This window comes from Haemaphysalis longicornis, unplaced genomic scaffold, assembly GCF_048455015.1.
Source record: "Haemaphysalis longicornis isolate Haplotype H1 unplaced genomic scaffold, Haemaphysalis longicornis Haplotype H1 scaffold_1, whole genome shotgun sequence".
In the NCBI taxonomy this organism is placed as follows: domain Eukaryota; kingdom Metazoa; phylum Arthropoda; class Arachnida; order Ixodida; family Ixodidae; genus Haemaphysalis; species Haemaphysalis longicornis.
In genome coordinates, this window is record NW_027526203.1 from 388,934,535 (window position 1) to 388,954,889 (window position 20,355).

The 20,355-nt window shown below is 46.6% G+C and overlaps 1 protein-coding gene across 1 annotated transcript in view; it reads left to right on the forward strand.

The window, feature by feature from the left end:
- Positions 1-20,355, forward strand: part of LOC144155253 (mRNA (2'-O-methyladenosine-N(6)-)-methyltransferase-like) — an 84,841-nt gene that overhangs the window by 49,913 nt on the left and 14,573 nt on the right. Inside the window, exon 9 of the mRNA XM_077686577.1 lies at positions 9,150-9,325. Coding sequence (XP_077542703.1) covers positions 9,150-9,325 — 176 coding nt within the window. The remainder of the gene's footprint in view (positions 1-9,149; positions 9,326-20,355) is intronic.

Genomic DNA, 20,355 nt, shown 5'->3' on the forward strand with positions numbered 1-20,355 from the left:
CGCTGTCTGTACTAAAGTGTGACAAACCGAAGTCGTCTTCCGTGTCTGTGCTGCTGCCATCATGCACAGAATCAAGCTCAAAGATCGGAATCCGTTGAAATTCGCTGTTCGTGCAGAGCATCGGCGAGCAGCAGCGACGCCATAACTGAAACCACGTGAGCTCGTCTCCCCGCCGGCGAAGGACATTTAAAAATCACTCGCGCGGCGGAAAAACGAAACTCGAAAGCGAAACTGATAAAATACTTCTTCCTTTACCATTTGGGTGGCGTTAGTGGTCCAGAAGCATACTATCAATGGGAATAGTCGCAGTCACCATACCTATTGCCATTGATAGTATGTTATCGATGGATACAAATTCAAATTTTGGCGCTCTGCTTGCGTTTCTGGACAGCTATCGCCATCCAAAGGGTAAAGGAGGAAGTATTTCATCAGTTTCGCTTTTGAGTTTTTTTTTTTTTTTCGCCGCAGGTCCTTCGCCAGCGGGGAGGTGAGCTCACGTGGTTTCGATTATAGCATCGTCGATGCTCGCCGATGCTTCATGTGAACAGCGAATTTCAACGAATTCCGATGAATCTGAGTTAAAATCTTTGGATGATGCTAGCAGCACAGACAAGGAAGACGACTTCGATTCATCAGACTTTAGTACGGAGGGCGAAAGTGCATCGAAGCGCCCCGGAACATTGACAGGGATCCACCGGTGAGTTTTGCTTACTCCTCCGGCCGTTTTATCGCAGGCGCGCGTTGATATAAACAGATCCTGCCTGTTCTAAAAGCCACAGCTCTTAATTGCGGGGTGTCAGCTTCGTTTGGGCGAGACCACTTGGCGCTGGCTGCACAAAGAGTCGGGTTCTCTCAGTTAAAGGGGTACTTGCACAAAATTTTGACGGCGAGATAACTTCGAAGATAGATTGGTGTGAACACGTATACATCATCCGCAAAATATCAGCGGCGAATACAGCCTAGAACATATTTAAAATCAATTTTAAAGTGTGCGAAACGCAAACGAGCAGCCAGCAGAGGACCACGCGCAATCGACATCCCGTGGATATTGCGTAAATAAACAACATCCAAACACGTCACGAGTTTGCGTTTGCCGCTTCCGCACTGCCGCCGTTTTTCGCCGGCTCACCCGGCTCGCCGCTCCAATCGGAGGGCCGGAGGGCGGAGCTTCTGCTCTCGAGAACAAACGACCCGATCGTTGGCGGCGGAGGCGCCGTGATTTCGTCGGCTCATCGGGCAGCTGGCCGCGACCTAAGTTCTACAGCGATTCCAGGCACTCTGTTTCTATTACTTTTTATTTACATTGGATGCGAAAACGCGCCAGAGACACGAAAAGCCCACTGAGCGAGCCGCACGGTCGCTGTGCAGGCGGCCGCCATGGGCGCGAAGTGGCCCAGGCCGGCGCAGGTAGCTCGAGTGAAAGCTTCTTACCGCTGCACGAAATTGTCCCCAAGTCCCGACCACGGCAGCTTATATGAGAAAGGAGTTAATGATGCGATGGCGGGTTGCATTAAAAATTGTCATGTGCACCGCTTACGAGAGCGGCACTCGAATATCCGCCGCAGTGCTAAGCCGAACACATCTGTAGGCGGACCTGTAGGCAGAACGGCCGGCTGCTCCCAGCGCGCGTCTTGCCACCCACTGTCTCGAGCGTCGCGCGTCGTTCTTTAGCCGCGGTAGCATTTGCACTCGCAGCGCCTGCGTCACGTCTACGGTCGCTTTTTAATTAAGCGGCTCACGAGATCAGTACGTGGGGGCATTCGCAGAAACTACCGGCGATGCGGATTCGACAGTGTTACGGCTGCTCTGCTCTGTGATATCCCTCCGACGGTCACGTGGTCAGCTTTGTTCACACAAAATCTATCGTTTCGCGGCACCCGCTGAAACCAAAACTGCGACTGGCCGCATCCTCTAATTAAACAACTGTCGCACGCTGAAGCAAATGAGGTTTCTACAGGTTATAAGTCGGTCACTAGCTACTTATCGCAACAAAAAAAACAAGATGCAAAATTTTTGTGTCAGTGCCCCTTTAAGATGGCCAGGAGTTGACCGTAGTGCTCCTGGGTAGTGCATAGCAATTCGTTAGAGCCGTCGATTTCATTGGCAGCGTCCAGAAGTTCTGGAGCTGTCACGGAGCTTGCACTTTGATCAGTTCGCTTTTAGAGTTGAGCTCATTGAACAGCTGCTGGGCTGTGACGAGCAACATCTTGCTGGCCCCCAGTGTCCCTCTTGTTGGTTCCCCAGCACCAACCACGAAAAATTGAAAAATACCGGAACTGCAAACTGTGCTACGAAGAAAGGAAGCTTGAGCAGAAAACAAATATCTGCGAAACATGCGCAGCCAACCTCTGTTTCACCGTGTCGAGAAACTGCTTCGTGCGGTGGCATAATAGGCACTAGTGTTTATATTTTTAATGTATGTAAATAACCTTTGTACTTGCACAGCTCATATTCGCAGTATTATTCTATAAGGGCCTTGTGTTCACAGTGTATATTTCAAATTGTTTTTGTGTACCCTGTTTTTGTTACTTTTTTGTTTTGAGAATTTTTCGATGAAATTCGTAATAAATCTGTTGTTTAAAATTATCACTGTTGGAAAGGCCTATCCTTCCTCTATCATTCTATACCTTACACTTTAGCATCAATCCTTTCCTATGGCAAGAAAAAAAATATTTCCTGGGCTACCCAAAAACAACTGATAGGCACGTCTGTTTCTATTTTTGTATGTATGTAAATAACTTCTTTACTTACAGAGCTTATATTTGCAGCATTATTCTATAAGTGCTATATGTTCAAATTGTATATTTCAGAATGTGCACCCTGTGCAAAAAAAGTAGCATTGATGTTTTCATCAATTTTGTTTTCTATTTGTTACCTTTTTGTTTTGATAATTTTTTGATAAAATTTGCAATAAATCTGTTGTTTTAAATTATTACTGTTGGAAAGCACTAGCCTTCCTCTATCAGTTCATGCCTTACATTTTTAGCATCAATCATTTTCTGTGGCAGGAAAAAAAAATTTGCTGGACTACCCGAAAACAACCAATTTTTTCACAGTCGCGAAAGTGCTAAATTATGTAGTGAGAACACTTTGAAGAGTGCTGTAGGCATAAGTGAAACTAGGCTCTCTTTTCTGTTCTCTTCACATACAAAATTGTTTCTAGATTTGGCACGAGTGTCACTGCCATCCTGTTAACATTTACACAGCTGTCATTATGCTGCACCATTCCAATGATCAAGAGCGCACTAAAACACATCATTGCAAGCCTATCATGCCAGTATGCCGAATGTGGGATGGCTTTCCAAAAACTGCCAAGTTGTTGATGCACTGGAGAGTACCTGGATAAGCGGGGCAGTGTTCTGTATATCCATTTTACGTCGGGCTTCTATCAATATATCGATTAAGACTGCATGAAATTAGGATGAAGAGAGAACATGAGCTTGATATGTATTGTGGTTGAAATTGCGAGATTTCATTCTTTGACTGTGCATTTCTTTGACAGTACATAATGAAGGGCGTCCTTTTCATGTTGTACTTGCTTCTTGGCCAGAAAGTGGGTGAAATTCAAATTTAGCTTAGTGCCATCAGCAACCCTGTGCCTCTGGTCGATGAAAATTCTCGTGGATGCTGCTGCCAGCATGTTCTTTAGGGATAGTAAATAACCGAGCCAGTGTTCATTGGTTGGACAGAAAAGGAGGAATCACTTCGTGAGTTAAAGGAGCTTGGTGTAACTCGGTGACCAGGGATGCGTACGTTTCAATTTGCATGGCTTGAAGCTTCTTGCGCATATAATTGTCCTTTCAATTTAGGAACCATCTGATTTGCTAAAAGTGTGCAGGTATTACTTGTTAGCAGTATATAGGTAAACATGAGACTTGTACAACGTCATGCGCTTTCTTACAGATGGATTATTATTGGGGCTGTGTATAGACCCTTTGCAAGAAGGCGGGCCACACTGAACATTCAGCGGTGCCAACACTGGTGATTAACGCGATGACACCATGATAAAGGAAGTGTCGCGCAGGAACGCTGTTGCGGTTACGCATTTTGGCCCATCGCTTCATCGGTCTGCAGCCTCATAAAGAGATATTTTGTTTTGTGTATGCTGCTAGTGCTCTTGGAGCATTACAGTCTACGCCCGTTACGACGGATCCGGCAACAACAGACTTCCGGTTACAACAGACTATTTCTGTTTGTTTGTTTGGTCCCCATGCATTTTCAATGAAGCCCACTTCGCTCATAACAGACCTGGCTATAGCAGACTTTCGGCTACAACAGACTAAATTTGGGCGAAAATTGCTTGCCCTGAGCGTCAATAGCGGACTTACGCGGTGCCGACACAAGTATACTTTTTTTGGTTTGCTTTTACGAGAAGACAACTACTATGTCTGGCAACATTGTCGGCGTGGAACCAGTTGCTGGCATAGCCGAGCCAAGCCAGGGCCGGCGCGAAGTAGCCATTTTTTTCTTTGTGCCGCCAGCGACCAGGTTAGTCGAAATGGCTGGTTGTAAGAGAGAGCAAATTTTGCCCTCAGACAAGTTAAGCATCATTAACTCAGTTGGTAATGGCGAAAAACAGGCCGACATCGCGAGAAGAATGGGCCTTTCAAAGCAAATGGTGAAAAAACAAGGACGTTGCCGAAAAACATGACTCCGGTGAGTTGCAGGAACAGCGCATTCGAATGCGGAAAGCGGCGCACTCGGAGGTCAAGTCGGCTCTGTTGATGTGGCTGCAGGATGTACGTGCTCGCGGAATTCGCGTGAAAAGACTTCTGCTCAGGAGCAGAGCTAAACAGCTTGCTGTGATTTTGGGACAGGGCGACGTCACCTTCAGCGAGCGTTGGCTTAGCCGGTTTAAAGCACGCCATGGTGTTGTGTTCAGCGAAATGTGTGGGGAGCGTGACAGCATCGACCAGACCATTGTCTCTGAGTGGCGAAAAAATTGGCTGCCTGCACTCCTCGCCAAATACGAGGACAGGAGCATTTTCAGCGCAGATGAAAGTGGACTCGTGTACAAAGCCAGGCCCAGCAAGACGTACACTTTCTCCGGAGAAAGGTGTCACGGTGGCAAGTGCTCGAAAGAGCGCTTGTCAGTACTTTTCTGCTGCAACATGGACGGTTCACAAAAGGTGAGGCTCCTGCTCATCGGCAAGTCAAAATGGCCTCGTGCCCTGCGTCAGATGCAAAGCCTCTCAGTCGACTGGGAGGCGAACAGGAAAGCATGGATGACCAAGGATTTGTTTAACGCATGGTTGGTGAAGTTTGACCGGAAGATGGCCAAAGAGAAAAGAAAAGTTCTTCTGTTTTCGGACAACTGTTCCGCGCACATGGAACCCCCGGTACTCGAGGCGACAGAGATAGCATATTTTCCTCCAAATGCGACGTCAGCACTGCAGCCGATCGACCAGGGTGTGGTGCATTCCATGAAGGTTGCATACAGAACCCGCCTTACAGAGCACCTGCTCTTTGACATGCACGCAAAGCGGGAGACAAAAATTGACGTCAAGTTTTCTGTTGAAGTTCTCCAGCAGTTTGGGCTCCGCTCAAACGCGACACGATCCGCAACTGCTTCTGAAAGGCAGGCTTTTGTAGGGAAGACGATGCACCTATCACTCCCAGCGCTGAGCCACAAGAGCCATGTGTGCCAACTGTGTGGCCCCAAATTCAATAAGCTTTTGGGGCAGAAGACTTCGCTGGCTTCGTCAGTTTTGATGATGACGTTGTTGACAACGAGGAGCTAACCGACGACGAGATCGTGGCACAAGTCAAGAACTCCTCTGGCCTGCATTCGGAAGAGGACAGCAGCGAAGAGGCTGAAGCTCCCATAAAGCTGACTAGTTCTCAGGCCCTAGAACACATCGAAGCCTTGAAAGGTTATTTTGTGCAGCAATAGCATTACTGCTCGGCAGAAGTTCTGCGACTGACGCAAATGCAGCACAAAGTGACCTTGGCTTCACTTGCAGGGGCCAGTCAGGCCCTCATCACGCAGTATTTTGCGCATTAAAGAGAAGCCATGTTTGTGAAGTTCGGCATTCATTATTCCCACGCATGCGTAGCTCCAGTTTGATGAAAAAAGTAAGAAGTGCCTCAAGTGGCGGCGTCCATTTTATGCAATTTGACGCTGGCCGTGTGGCATCCAAGTGGTTTAATTTTCGGTTTCTTAGCAGCACTTCGTTAGGTTAGTCAGAGTTTTCATCAGCTGTTTTAATGACCAGAATGCAGCGATTAAAAAAATGCAGAACTGGTCTTGGTGTGTGTGTGGGGAGTGGGGAGGGGGGGGTATGTCAAGCAGCGATTCGAATTTGATGAATGGGCTTCGGGCAGACGTACAATTGCGGGAAGCGAAGCGTTTAAGAAGCACTTCACAATTCTGCTCGCCATGACTGATTTTTACAGCTGGTTATTGGTTGTGCCTGATAGCATTTTTTTTTTTTTTTTAAAGCTTAGCGCACGCCTCTACGCGCTAGGCCTTTATCGAGCGCGGGTGGTTAGCTTTGGAAACTGCATTAGGCAGTTACATTCCCCGTGTGCACGCTGTGAATAAATGCTGCAGGCGTGCAGCATTTATATGCAACAGCGGCCGCAGTTCCCACTTGACGATTGTACCTCCCCCCCCCCCCCTTTTTGGATACTACATACTCCGGATCACGACCGGCTATATTTTGTACAACCTGCGCATGCCGCCGCCTCCAACGGCAGCGCGCGTCCCCAGAAATATCACTTGGGCTCGCTCTGGCGCCGGGCGCCCCCGTCAGGGAGCACTGCAATTGATCCTCAGCTTCGCTTTTTTACGCGCGGCCCATCGTGGTTTCCATACGGTCTGCGAAGTTCCACGTTTACAGATAATGTGAACATATCGGAAGTGGCACGCGATTTTCGAAGTATATTAGTTTAAGTCTCGTGCAAATGTATTTGTATATGTTCGTGCAAATGTATTTTTGCTGTGGTGTGCTGACAACAGCCTCACTCGTAACTGTGGCTATGATAGACTTCTACTCCGTTTTTTTTATTATTATTATTTCAAGCTTATGAGGGAATATTCAGCTCAATTATAAGTTTACGTTCGGCTAGTCTCTTTATGGAAAAACGTTTCGGATATAAGTAAGCATAATTACATCGTAAGTTTACGTTACGAAAACATAGGCGGCATTATGCAGTAAAATGTTGCCTTCTTGAGAAAGCAGTAAAAAAACGACTCTGAACATTTACATTACAAAGATTAAATGGTCTTCGGGAAAGTGGTCATTATTTGGTTGATAAATTGTTGGTCAACGGGAACTCGTGAAAGGGAATTCCTTTGGCGGAACGGCTGCTCGATTTGCAAAATGCAGGGGTCGCGCGACCTTTTGAGGTGGAGGGCTGAGTTGCATAAATCCGTCACGGTGGAGGGCCGCATGGCAAATAGGGGTGGGGGCTTTGCAGGCGAAGAGAAAAAATTAAGCGAATTGACCATACTACGTTTGACAATAATCTCACTAAATGTAACGATGGGGAAGCGATCAATTGTCTGTTGTTGTCTCCCGCCTCTCACCCGGGCCATTTGAGGTCAAAACTGGCGCGTCAGCCTTCAGATAAGAATTAAGAACAGGGGGAGGGGCGTACGGTTCTGACAACTGGGCCGCATGCGTCCCGAGGGCCGCAAGGGGCCGACCCCTGGCATAACGGAACGCAGCAGTGAACCATTGTTGACAACAAGCGCGATGACGTGCTGCGATTTTTAAAAAAGCATTGTAAAAAAAAGTGGTGTAAGGTGTTGTCAAAAAGGTGAACCAACACACCACGCACAATTCATGTAGAGCAGTGCACACGTGTTGCAATTGCAATTTGTAGGCCCGACGCGACCTGGGAGACACGGCCCGAGCCGTGTCTCCCGTGACAAATTTATAAAATATGACCCTAGTCTGGCCCGAGCTTGACAGAATGTAATAAAATAAGCCTGAGCCCGCCAGTCTGTTTTTAAATATCAGCCTAGTCGGAAACATGAGCCCGAAAAAAATTTGCCCTCTTCAACCTAGAAACATAAGCATACTGCAAGTATATTGGATTTAAATTTCTATTAAACTTGGACTGAGCTTTGTACAACCAAAATTTCCTTACTTAGAGTATGTATTTTCAAGAATCTGGGCGAATGTGCTTCACTTGCAACATACAGTCTTCGAACTGAAGGCACACCGGTGATCATTTAAAGGATTTTGAGAAAGGGACCCGCCGCGGTGGCTCAGTGGCTAAGGCGTTGCGCTGCTGAGCACGAGGTCGCGGGTTCAATTCCCGGCCGCGGCAGCCGCTTTTCTGATGGAGGCGAAAAGCAAAAACGCCCGTGTGAACGAGATTTCGGCGCACGTTAAAGATCCCCAGGTGGTCAAAATTAATCCGGAGCCCTCCACTACGGCGCGCCTCATCACCTGCGTTGCGTCGGCGCGTTAAACCCTACAATCAATCAACAGATTTTGAGAAAAGGGATAATCTTCTTTATTTATACATTTATTGAACAGATATTCCACCTTCCGTTGATCCATTCAATTCGTTTCACAGAAAAACTCTCCTTCAATATGCTTTTGTGGAGAAAAAAAAAAAAGTTGTCCAAAAAGCTCTTTAATTCTTCAGACAGGCCTGTCTTGCTTGCATAATGTAGCCCGCCGCACTGAAGTTCCGTTCTCTTTTGTTTTCATGTTTTCATTCGCTTTTCTTTGTGTTCACTTAACCTAAAGGGTATATGAGCAAACTTTTTGTTATCAACAATTTAAAATTTGCGTCACGCGACTGCCAGGCCTCAGGCACTGCGGGCCGGCTCGGGCCGGCACGACCAGAAAAAAAATTGGTTCAAGCTCGAGCCCGGCCCAAGCCTCACAAAATGCATGCGACAACGTCCGAACCCGGCATGCTGAGGTCAGAGCCGGGCTCGGGCTTTCGGCAGTCCCGGGCCCACGCAGTTTCCTAGCACGATTCCTATGCAAGTCAATGCGACCGTGCCGTGACTTGAGGATCAAACGCAGCGCCGTGGCTTGCAGTGGCGCTCCGGCGAACTAAAAAGAACAAGACAAGCAAAAACAAATTGCGCGCGCTGGGGAGCGGCGGCGTGATCTTGCTGAAGGGATCTTTACGAATTTGCTCAGCCTTGTTGCAGTAATTTACCTTTTTGTCCTGTGCAGAAATCACCAGCCCATTGCACGTGGCCAACCCCAAGAAGGTGTTCTGCTACCCGGTCCAGTTTGCCATCTCGTCACCCCGGTTGCCCACAGTAGACGTGCTCACAGACAAAGATGGCACCCTGCTGCGTTACAAGGGGGAGCTGGTGCGCATCAACACGCTCTACTTCCAGAAGCTGGTAAGCGGGATGTGCAAAAAACGTGCAGAGCTGGCATGCAAAAAAAAAAAAAAACACTGCTGCTTACCAATGCTTGTAGCCACTCTTTCAGGGCTGAGCTGCTTTTTAGTTTTGCAAAAGGTAGCAAGTTTAAAGCAAGTGTTAATGCCTCACAGGTGTAAATAGTACACCAATGTGTCTGTACACAGATGAAAATAATACTATTTCTAGCTCAATTATAGAACCAGAAAGTTCATTGGTCTAGAAGTATCTCAACTAGAATTTTTCTAGCTGAAGTAGTAGCTGTATCCTAGATAGAACAATTTGCAACACAAGCTGGATTGCTGAAATTTCTAGCTGCACATCTAGCTACAAAATTGGTCTTTTCTTGCAGGACAAACATGATTACAAGCAGGAATTTTTTAATTTCGTACTGATAAATTCCACTTTCCAGTGTTATTTTCAGCTAGACATTGCTTGTCTAGCTAAAATCACCACAATATCTAGCTGGAATTCCATTTCTAGGACGCAATGGATGTTGGCCTATGGCATCCATTGGGCCACATTACAATCAATCAGCGAGTTTCCGAGACGACGTGGTCACACGGTTCCTCAAAAACTGCAGGAACATGAATGCTCCTTGATCGGTTTTATAGAACAGAACAAAAATATCCCACAGGGCTATCGAATTTCTCACGCACTCCTTACCTTCAGAGTTACGACACCCACCAAAGTAATGATACGTATTGTTCAGTATGGCACTGAAGTTGCATAGCCATCAAATCATTAATAATTAGTAGCAATAAAAATTCAACAAATAACACAAAGCCCAGTAGGCGTTGTGAAATCCCTCCCCCTCCCCCAACTTGAGAAGACAAGACTATGTTAATTCCCTGCTAGGCCACATGCGCGCATTTCACCTTCAATTTTCACGTATGTGAACTCTGTGAACTATAAGACGGGCGTCGCGATATGCGTGCCGTACTCGTGAAGCTCGCCGACAAAGTCGGGCGTCGTTAAATTGCCGTACTCGCTTGCCGGCGCGCGGCGTGAACTCTCTCACAGTTTCATGCCCTCACATATTAATTTCTTGCCCCTCCACTTTTTCCCATCTGTTTAACTACACCTCCTGCGTCCTGATCTCTTGACTGCTTTTCTTCACGCACAACTCCGCCAGCACCCGGTCGACGCGTACGCTGTCGAGGCGTACCGTTGGTTGCCGTGCTTCACGAGGACGGCACGCACATCACGACGCTCGCCTTCGGACCGCGAGGCGGACGATCGGGATGGCAGCAGCCAGTCTCGCGAGCACAATAGCTGCGAGGTGCACTGCACGGAATTAACAGTCTCGGGTAGGGGGGGAGATTTCACAACGCCTACGAGGCGCCAGCCGACACTGGCTCCCGCATGCATGTGCTTCACTTGAAACCCATTGAAACGTGGCTTGCACTAATGAAAGCACAGCTCGTTGACCTCGTTTTTTAAAATCTACAATGTTAAAAAGCACTGGACAGCATCAGGCAAAAGACATCACAGTTTCATTGGGAAAAGAAATGTACAGGTCCGCGTAGAAGTAAACGGAGCACGGGAGCGGTGGCCGAAATGCATCGCTGCGCCGCGTAGGAGCACCGATGGGAACCAAGGAGCGGCGTTCAACGGGTGCAATCGTGCTGCCCCCGCCGCCCTATCTGATATGTTTTATCGCTGCTCTGCTGGCGGGTCCGACATGGCGTGACAGATTTCAAACGCCAGCGCTAGGTATACAGTGGCTCTGGCTATATTGCCGGTCACAGCCGTCAACGGCGACTGAATCCGCCGCTGTTGGTATTGAGGAAGCTAAGCGCGCTCGGAAATGTGCCTTGTTGCGCTCCATAAAGCCCGGCCATCAATGTCTTGTTCAGAGGCTCCTATATCCACTATCCCTTGGTGTGAGTTTCAAGACGGTATAAAGCGACAAAGAAATACAGGTACTTTGTATTTCTTTTTCCTCAGAACAGTCCTGAACGAGAAGTAACAACCGTAACTTGGGAGTGAACTAGGCTGCACCAAATCAAAGAACAGCCACAGAAGCGGGAGTGTTTCTTTTCTAATGATAGCCGCCTTAGAGATTCCCACCCGGCTCGCGCATTCTTCATTCTTCGGCATATTTTGTTGCCGCTTTACAATGTCGTGTATCGTAAAGGCAAGTCACTAGATATCGGATAGTCAGGCAATGATACGCCGCCTGTGCAAAGGAATTCGATAGTTACGCTTTATGGAGCGCAACAAGGCACGTTTCCAAGCGTGCGTAGCTTCCTTGATACCAACAGCGGTGGATTTAGTCGCCACTGATGGCTGTGAGCGGCAATATAACCAGCGTCGCTGTAGACTTAGCGCTGCCCTTTGAAAACTTTCACATGCAGTCTGACACGCCAGCAGAGCGGCGATTAAACATTTTAAATAGGGCGGCGGCAGCAGCACGAATACACCCCTCGAACGCCGCTAATTGGTTCCCATCGGCGCTCCTACGCGGCGCAGCGATGCAGTTTGGTCACCGCTCCCGTGCTCCATTTACTTCTGCGCGGACCTGTACCTACCTCCTAGTACGACCAGTCTAATCCGCACACTTGTCGCTTCGCCTTGCGTGAAGATATGAAAGCTTTGAACATGTGCTGGCGCAGAAGTTCTTGCGTTTTCCACAGGTGATGCACTTGCTAATAAACACGATGTGTGGCATCGCAAAGAAACAAAACACGGTGGTTGCACGCTAATACAACTGAATAGGATGACCGCGCTCACCAGCCTCACCCACAACATAGGCCATGTTGTGATGTTTTTGAATGTGTACGAAACTGCTGCTGGGGTTCATGAATCGCGTTAAAAACGCTAATAAGAAGTTTTATTTTGTATATACCTCGCAATAAAATTATAAAACAAATTTTTGACGTCGTTTAAACGTTTTTAGCCCTCATTTTAGGCTTTACAGCTGCAACTCCATCATATAATCGACATATGACACTAACCCTAACAACTGCCACACAAAACACTCCCGCTTATTTTCCAAATCAAAAGCACTGATTAGAGGCCAAGTAATTTAGGAGCAGCTGCTCGCGATAGCACTATTCATTTATGCTTCAAATAGGTGTGCAAACACAAAGTCCTGAACTGGGCTTAGACGAGTGGCGCTATCGCGAGGTGTGTTGATGTTTGCAACTCGCTCTTCTCGGTTCATTTTGATCCACATACTGCACCTGCGCTACGGCAGCAACGTTACGGCCGTCTGAAAATTTTGTTTCTGCCATGCTAAATAGCAAGTCAGATGTCTTTGAGTGGATTGTATGACATGAGATTTCCACTAAGGAACTTGGAGAAAAAAACGAGCTAAAAATGGATTTTTGCTGTGAAGATTTTCAAAAGTTATTTCCACAGTATGGAAGAAAACAATCTGAAATTGTTATATAAATATTAAGTTCAGACGTCCAGTACTACAAATTCGATCGACATTCACATTGGCTACTTCGGGATACTAAGGGGGTAGTGGGGGGAAAGAGGGAGTTACGACCCAAAACCAGTGTTGTACAAGTGTTGTACTTAGTCACTATTTTACCTCAAGTAAGACCTGCTCATCAGGCACCACTTTGAAGCAAGTGGTATCTGTTCGCGGACCACTTGCAGCAAGTGGGACCAGTTCAGCTCCCACTTTGAACCAAGTGGTACCTGTTGGTGGACCACTTGTAAGTGGTACCATTTGCAAGTGGTCCCACTTGTCTCCAATTGGGACCATTTCAGGTCCCACTTGGAGGCAAATGGGACCACTTCAGATTCCACTAGGAGGCAAGTGGGACCACTTTGGATCCCACTCGCAGGCAAGTGGGACCACTTTGAATGAAGTGGGACCACTTCGAAAACCACTTCAAATTTTTGTCTGGGGTACTAACGTAAATGTTTCAAACTCTTATTTTGGCTCTATTGTGCAGTTTAACCCGTGTAATTTTAGAATTTAGCGGGAAGCTAGAGCTATAGTTTTATCTGTAACGTGGGGTGGGTAAAAAATGTTTTTGTCATAGCCTCTATTTGTTTGTTTACCCGCCGCGGTGGCGTTGCACTGCTGAGCACAAGGTCGGGGGTTTGATTCCCGGCCGCGGTGGCCGCTTTTTTTATCTTTGCAACCTGCTTCGGTATCCCCTTAACACTAACACTAAACACTTACGTATGAAAACAAAGTGGCCTGTATCGATATATTGCACTACCAGGAACATAGACGTACCCCTCCGAGCAGCAGTTTAACTCTCGCTACCGCCGGAAAATTGACCAATTTTTAGGGGTCCAAGAAAACATTTTTTTCCTGCTAAAAAAATTGGTTAGGCCATAATTACAGGAACACAAAATGCAGATTATTTAATGGCCTTTCCAATAACACCAGTTTTTAAAATGTTTTTATATATCATAGTTGTGAAAAAAATATCAAAATCATAATTTTTTTCAAGTTGTCGAAAAAAATTATAAAAAAGGAGTTGTGTATATCCAACCAGCGGTAGTATAAAAAAAATTAGAATATACATTTTGTAGGGAAACATTTCAAAAACACGCCCTAGAAAAAATGTCGACTTGCGCGGAACAGTTTGTCAGATACAAAAAAAAAAATGTTAGCACGCACGGTGCTCGTGTCATGCGGTGAAGCCCAACCTCCAATTCAAAATGTGCAATTTCGGGTGGTTCCGTGGAATAAATCTTGCGGTTTGACATTATCAGAGGCACCAATTTGCCCCCACATAACGTGAAAACATCTTGTCAATGACTGACTTTGCATTTACCGCGAGCACAATATTTGGGACAAGCACGCGATGCAGAAAAAAACATGCATGAAGTTGGAAACGGAACGCCGTGGTTGATGCTTGTTGACGTTCACGGTCAGTTATATCTCAAAACATAAACCTGAGCTTTATTATCATCTTCTTACTCGCAATTGTAGCCTTGCTCGCAAAAATGAGGTACAATGAGCTAGAATCGTGCCCTGCAATCTTTGGCCGAGTAGCAGTTGCGCGATGAAAAAGATCAGCACAACGAGCCTCCTCTATTCCAGCGCCACCTAACATTTTTGAAATGAAACAGTACAAAAACTTATCGGAGACTCCGTCCGAATAGACAGTTCAACTAAGCAGCAACATTAGACACCCGGATATACCCTCGCATGGAAACGAAACTGGACGTCGAACAGCTGGCAGTGTAAGGCCGGTTTGAAGCGCTGTCCTCGGCGAGATATCTCCCGACTGGGTGTGATCTTTTGACTTGCATCTGAAGTTCTTATCGCAGAAATCGGGTTAGAGTGGGGGAAATCAGGAACGCCGTGCTTTGTTCGAGGATCAGTCGCGGACGCTCCAGGCGCCATGGCAGGTAGCCTTGAAGTTGGGTAACTGCGTAGTAGCGCTAAATATGAATTTCGCGATGCAGAAACGAAACCAAAACTGTTGTAAACTGTTTGCGAATGGTCCTGGGGTAAGTAGAACTACCACAGTACTTAGAGCAACGTGCGCAAAGGCAATAAAACTGCCTAAAATCATAAAGTAGCTTTGCAACCAGGCACTGCTTGGCATTTTCAGCCGATTTCTGGAATTATTACTGTCAGAGCGCGAACCTGACGATTAAAAATCGTTTGCTGGTTCACCATTCACGCCCTCATCGCAAAAAACAAATGCTGGTGCAGAGTAATTACGAGTGGCATGCATTCTTCGTTGGTAGCAGTGACGCGCGATGACCACGCCCCTTTTCCACACCCAGGTGATTCAAAAGCGTGTCAAAAAATCCGTTGCAAAAATGAAAACAAAACTGATTTTGAAAGGCCATTTTTTGATCTCACTCCGAACAGCTTTACTTGTTCGAGCAATGCCTGGAATGCTATGAAAAGGCGCTCCCAAAGTATCGATCAGATTGATCGATTTTGAATAGGCGCGGTAGCAAAAGAGTTAATAATGCACACAATGACAAAACTGTGGAAACAGGTATCGCCACCTCATACATTTTCCTGCACTACGTTTTGCAATATAACAAATCGGGAATAGCAGGGTTCGCAGAGGTCCTTGAAAACCTTGAAAACCCTTGAATTTAGAAGTGTAAATTTCAAGGCCTGGAAAGACCTGTAATTTTTAAAAGGGTCCTGAAAACCCTTGATTTTTCTAGAGGAAACCAATGGCCTAGTCTTTTTTTTTTTTTGTGGATTTTAGATGCTAATGCAACAAATGTAAAGAAACAGTGACAATTAAGTTTCAGTGTATTGCGTGAAATTACAAGTTTGGTGGATTTTCATTATTACGAGGCAACATTGGGAGCAGGCACTTCTCAATCCAATCCATATCAAAATACAATCTTAGTGAAAGCCGGCTTCTGTTCTCTAGCTTGCATCTTCCATTTAGTCTGTTGACGTTTGCTTATTGCATGTGTGCTGTGCCTCATACGCTCCATCTGCATTTGTTCTTGTTTGCAAATGGTGGATGTGTACATAATTCGTCCTGACTTGCAGCAACACTTGCGGATTTAATTTCAGCTGATACTCTTGCTGACAAAGGAGGCGATGCAGGCAATATTAACGAAGTTTTGAAATCAAACAGCCTGAGCAAAACACCAAGAAAAAAAAACCCTGTAAATACCATCCATGAAGTAAAAAATAAACTTGACTAAAGCTTGGGATATGGCTTGTTGGTTTGACATCTCAGGAGGAAAAAACAGCGCAGAGACGGGGACTAACGAACGAAAAGACAGGGGTGCTTTATTGCGTTCTGCAATTTATACACGAGGAAAAAGTGACGTCACAACCCTAGGAAAGGAGAAAAAGAAACATGCTGAAATGATTTGCACTGTGAACGAACAATGAGTTTTTCAGAACCTGACAAGCGCTATCTGTCGATATACGCTATTTCTTTTTGAAGAAGTGCGACTGAAGCCTGACTGACACATTTCTTTCTTCCTTTTTTCGCTATTGAGTAGGCTTTGAAAATCTCGCGTGTGCGTGATTCCGTGTAGCGCTTTAGAACCTTGGTTCTATCTAAAAATGGGATGCACCCAGTTGCCTTGCAATGCGAGACAAGGTGGCTCCCGCTGCCGACACGTTGAGCATACGCATGCTCGCGCAGGCGTTCATTGATGCATCTTCTCGTCTGTCCAACGTACACAGCGTCGCACTCTAGAGGAATCTCGTAGACCACGTTGGTACGGCAGGGGACGAAGCGCGTAGCATGATTAGTGCTGCAGTCCGCCTTAGGTGGTGTCGTGTCATTCACGGCTTTGCACATTCTCCCTAGCTTGTTTGGTGCGGAAAAAACTGTTCTTATTCCAGCCTTTTGTGCTATCTTCTTGAGCCCGTGCGACACTTTGTGCACATATGGGATGACGTTGATGCGCCCACGCCTCGTTTCCTGCGTTTGAGGTGCTTCCTTAGATGTCGTCGACTTCAACACACTCTCCGCGACAGTGAGCAGCAAAGTCCGCGGGTAGCCTGCGACGAGAAGCCTTTCGGCCTGCGCCTGCAGACTCTGGAACATTCTGTGGTGACAAGATCGAAGCACAGAATTTTTCAGGGCTACCCGCACGATGCCTCGCTTAACGAGCTTCGTGTGGGCGGACGAGAACGGCAGAAAACCTTTTTGGCTTCTGGGGGCATACTCCCAGCATACATGTTGGCCACAGAAAGTCAGGCTCATGTCCAGGAAACGTATGGTTCCACGCTCAGGCACTTCCGTGGTGAGTGAAAATGGACTCAGCACTGAGGAAAAAACATCGAGTAGCTCACCCACTTGCTCCGCCTCTGCCCCACATTTCTTTTTGAAGACAACTAGGTAGTCGTCGACATAACGGAACGTCTTCACGACGCTCTTCCCTTCCAAGGCCATCTGAAGTTGTCGGTCCAACGATGCCAGCAAGAGGTCACTTAAGACCGGCGCTAGGGACGACCCGATGCAGACACCTTCCTTCTGCAGGTAGAGGCTGCCACTGTATTCCACATACGTGGAGTCCAGATAGAAGTTCAGGGCTTCTAAGAATTTGCCAGTGCTGATTCCGCTCCGAATTTGCCAGTGCAGCGAATTCCGAATTTGCCAGTGCAGCGGAATCAGCACTGGCAAATTCTTAGAAGCCCTGAACTTCTATCTGGACTATCTGAACTTCTATCTGGACTTCTATCTGGACAGTGGCAGCCTCTACCTGCAGAAGGAAGGTGTCTGCATCGGGTCGTCCCTAGCGCCGGTCTTAAGTGACCTCTTGCTGGCATCGTTGGACCGACAACTTCAGATGGCCTTGGAAGGGAAGAGCGTCGTGAAGACGTTCCGTTATGTCGACGACTACCTAGTTGTCTTCAAAAAGAAATGTGGGGCAGAGGCGGAGCAAGTGGGTGAGCTACTCGATGTTTTTTCCTCAGTGCTGAGTCCATTTTCACTCACCACGGAAGTGCCTGAGCGTGGAACCTTACGTTTCCTGGACATGAGCCTGACTTTCTGTGGCCAACATGTATGCTGGGAGTATGCCCCCAGAAGCCAAAAAGGTTTTCTGCCGTTCTCGTCCGCCCACACGAAGCTCGTTAAGCGAGGCATCGTGCGGGTAGCCCTGAAAAATTCTGTGCTTCGATCTTGTCACCACAGAATGTTCCAGAGTCTGCAGGCGCAGGCCGAAAGGCTTCTCGTCGCAGGCTACCCGCGGACTTTGCTGCTCACTGTCGCGGAGAGTGTGTTGAAGTCGACGACATCTAAGGAAGCACCTCAAACGCAGGAAACGAGGCGTGGGCGCATCAACGTCATCCCATATGTGCACAAAGTGTCGCACGGGCTCAAGAAGATAGCACAAAAGGCTGGAATAAGAACAGTTTTTTCCGCACCAAACAAGCTAGGGAGAATGTGCAAAGCCGTGAATGACACGACACCACCTAAGGCGGACTGCAGCACCAACGTGGTCTACGAGATTCCTCTAGAGTGCGACGCTGCGTACGTTGGACAGACGGGAAGATGCATCAATGAACGCCTGCGCGAGCATGCGTATGCTCTACGTGTCGGCAGCGGAAGCCACCTTGTCTCGCATTGCAAGGCATGTGGGTGCATCCCATTTTTATATAGAACCAAGGTTCTAAAGCGCTACACGGAATCACGCACACGCGAGATTTTCGAAGCCTACTCAATAGCGAAAAAAGGAAGAAAGAAATGTATCAGTCAGGCTTCAGTCGCACTTCTTCAAAAAGAAATAGCGTATATCGACAGATAGCGCTTGTCAGGTTCTGAAAAACTCATTGTTCGCTCACAGTGCAAATCATTTCAGCGTGTTTCTTTTTTTCCTTTCCTAGTGTTGTGACGTCACTTTTTCCTCGTGTATAAATTGCAGAACGCAATAAAGCACCCCCAGTTGTTAGTCAGCGCTTGTACTGTCTTTTCGTTTGTTAGTCCCCGTCTCTGCGCTGTTTTTTCCCCCCTGAGATAAAAAATAAAGCTTGGGGAGCATTCACGAACCCGTTAGCGCCTGTCTAAATGGGCACTAATGTGCTAAGGTATTGTGCAATAGAAAATTTTTGCATTGTGTTGAAAAAGTTATAAATAATCCCAGATAAAACATTAGATGGGGACCTTGAAAATGTGTTTTCTGGTCCTTGAAAGTCCTTGAAAACCCTTGAATTTTTGCTTTTGAAGCCTGTACGAACCCTGGAACAGTGAAGTGTAACTGGTAGAGCATTTTTAACTGATTTCCTGAAAGAAACCGTGAAGTAAGTGCATGGAAATGTAAAATAAATGTATCTGGAAATGTTTGTTCAGCATATATGTTTAAATAGAGAGAAACCTGACAAATTTTTCAGGAAAGCTCATGTAAACTAAGTAATTTAATTGAACCGAAAAGAAAATTTGGCAGATTTGGGTCTCAATGAGAATCGAACCCAGGGCTTCCAGAATGTGCGACGAGCTTGCATCCCCACCGCCACCATAACTCGATAGCCCTAGCTGACTAAAGGTGGACCCAGTGAACATGACTTTAAGACCTTTGTTAGAGACGCGTACTGAGGCCTACAGGGGTATTTTGAGTATGGTAATTAGATAAATAGCAATTAGACAAGTAGCAAGGTACAATTCCACTAATAGAGTATAGATATAGGCTGCGTTTCAATTCACGGACAGCTTGGTTGACAGCTTACGAAGCAGTGTAATTAGTCATCGAATGAAATAAGAATTCGAACGGCGCAGCGGTCACGAACGCAGCACCAACGCAGACGACAACCTTGTAGCAGACGTGTTGAGAAACGCAAGCTGCAGGTTTCATAAATAATATAACCGTTATTATTACAAACATTACGTGATTTAAAAATTAAAGAAAATCATCTTTACCACTGGTGAATTATACTAAACACTCTAATAAAATAGCAAGTTATTTTGTAACAACAGTCATGCGCAAAATGGTGGTGCTGGTGTCACTTGATAGTGTGGACAGGAAGGTAGCCTGCATCGTTGCTGACTCGATGCTGCCTACTTGAAGCAGTCTTCGTTGGCTGCCTCGTTGGAATTAGAACGGGGCTTAACATGAAGGACTGTCCGCGATGACGGCAACGAAGCCGTCTAAAGGGGAAATTTGGAACGCACCCATAGTCTCAACAAGGGCAGTCAGCCAAGGCTCACAGGCATAGTAATGAAGGAAAGAGGTAGAGGATGCAGCAAACAGAAAACGATGATGATGAATTTATTAGGACACTGTTGCATCACTGGACACATGCGGTTCCAGCCAATAAGAAAAGATGCAAAGGGAAAAGGATAGGGATGATAATGAGATGAAACGTTCGGCAGTTGGACACTCATGCTTTTGCCTTCACTGCATCCTAAGGAGTGCTTAGGTGTCCTGGCAGTTTTAAACGTTTTCAAGTAAGCTGCCTCACTGCAGCAGTCGATAAGCTTTGTTTCAGGTTTGGCTTGCACTTTTGTCTTGGTGCAATAGTGCAGCTGAAAGTTCTGTGCAGTTAAACGTGGAAGCAGTCATCCCTCCATAGTACAAGCGTGCATGTATACAACATCCATTGGTCAGTCACCATATGAATCTACATATCAGAGCCTGCTGTCAGC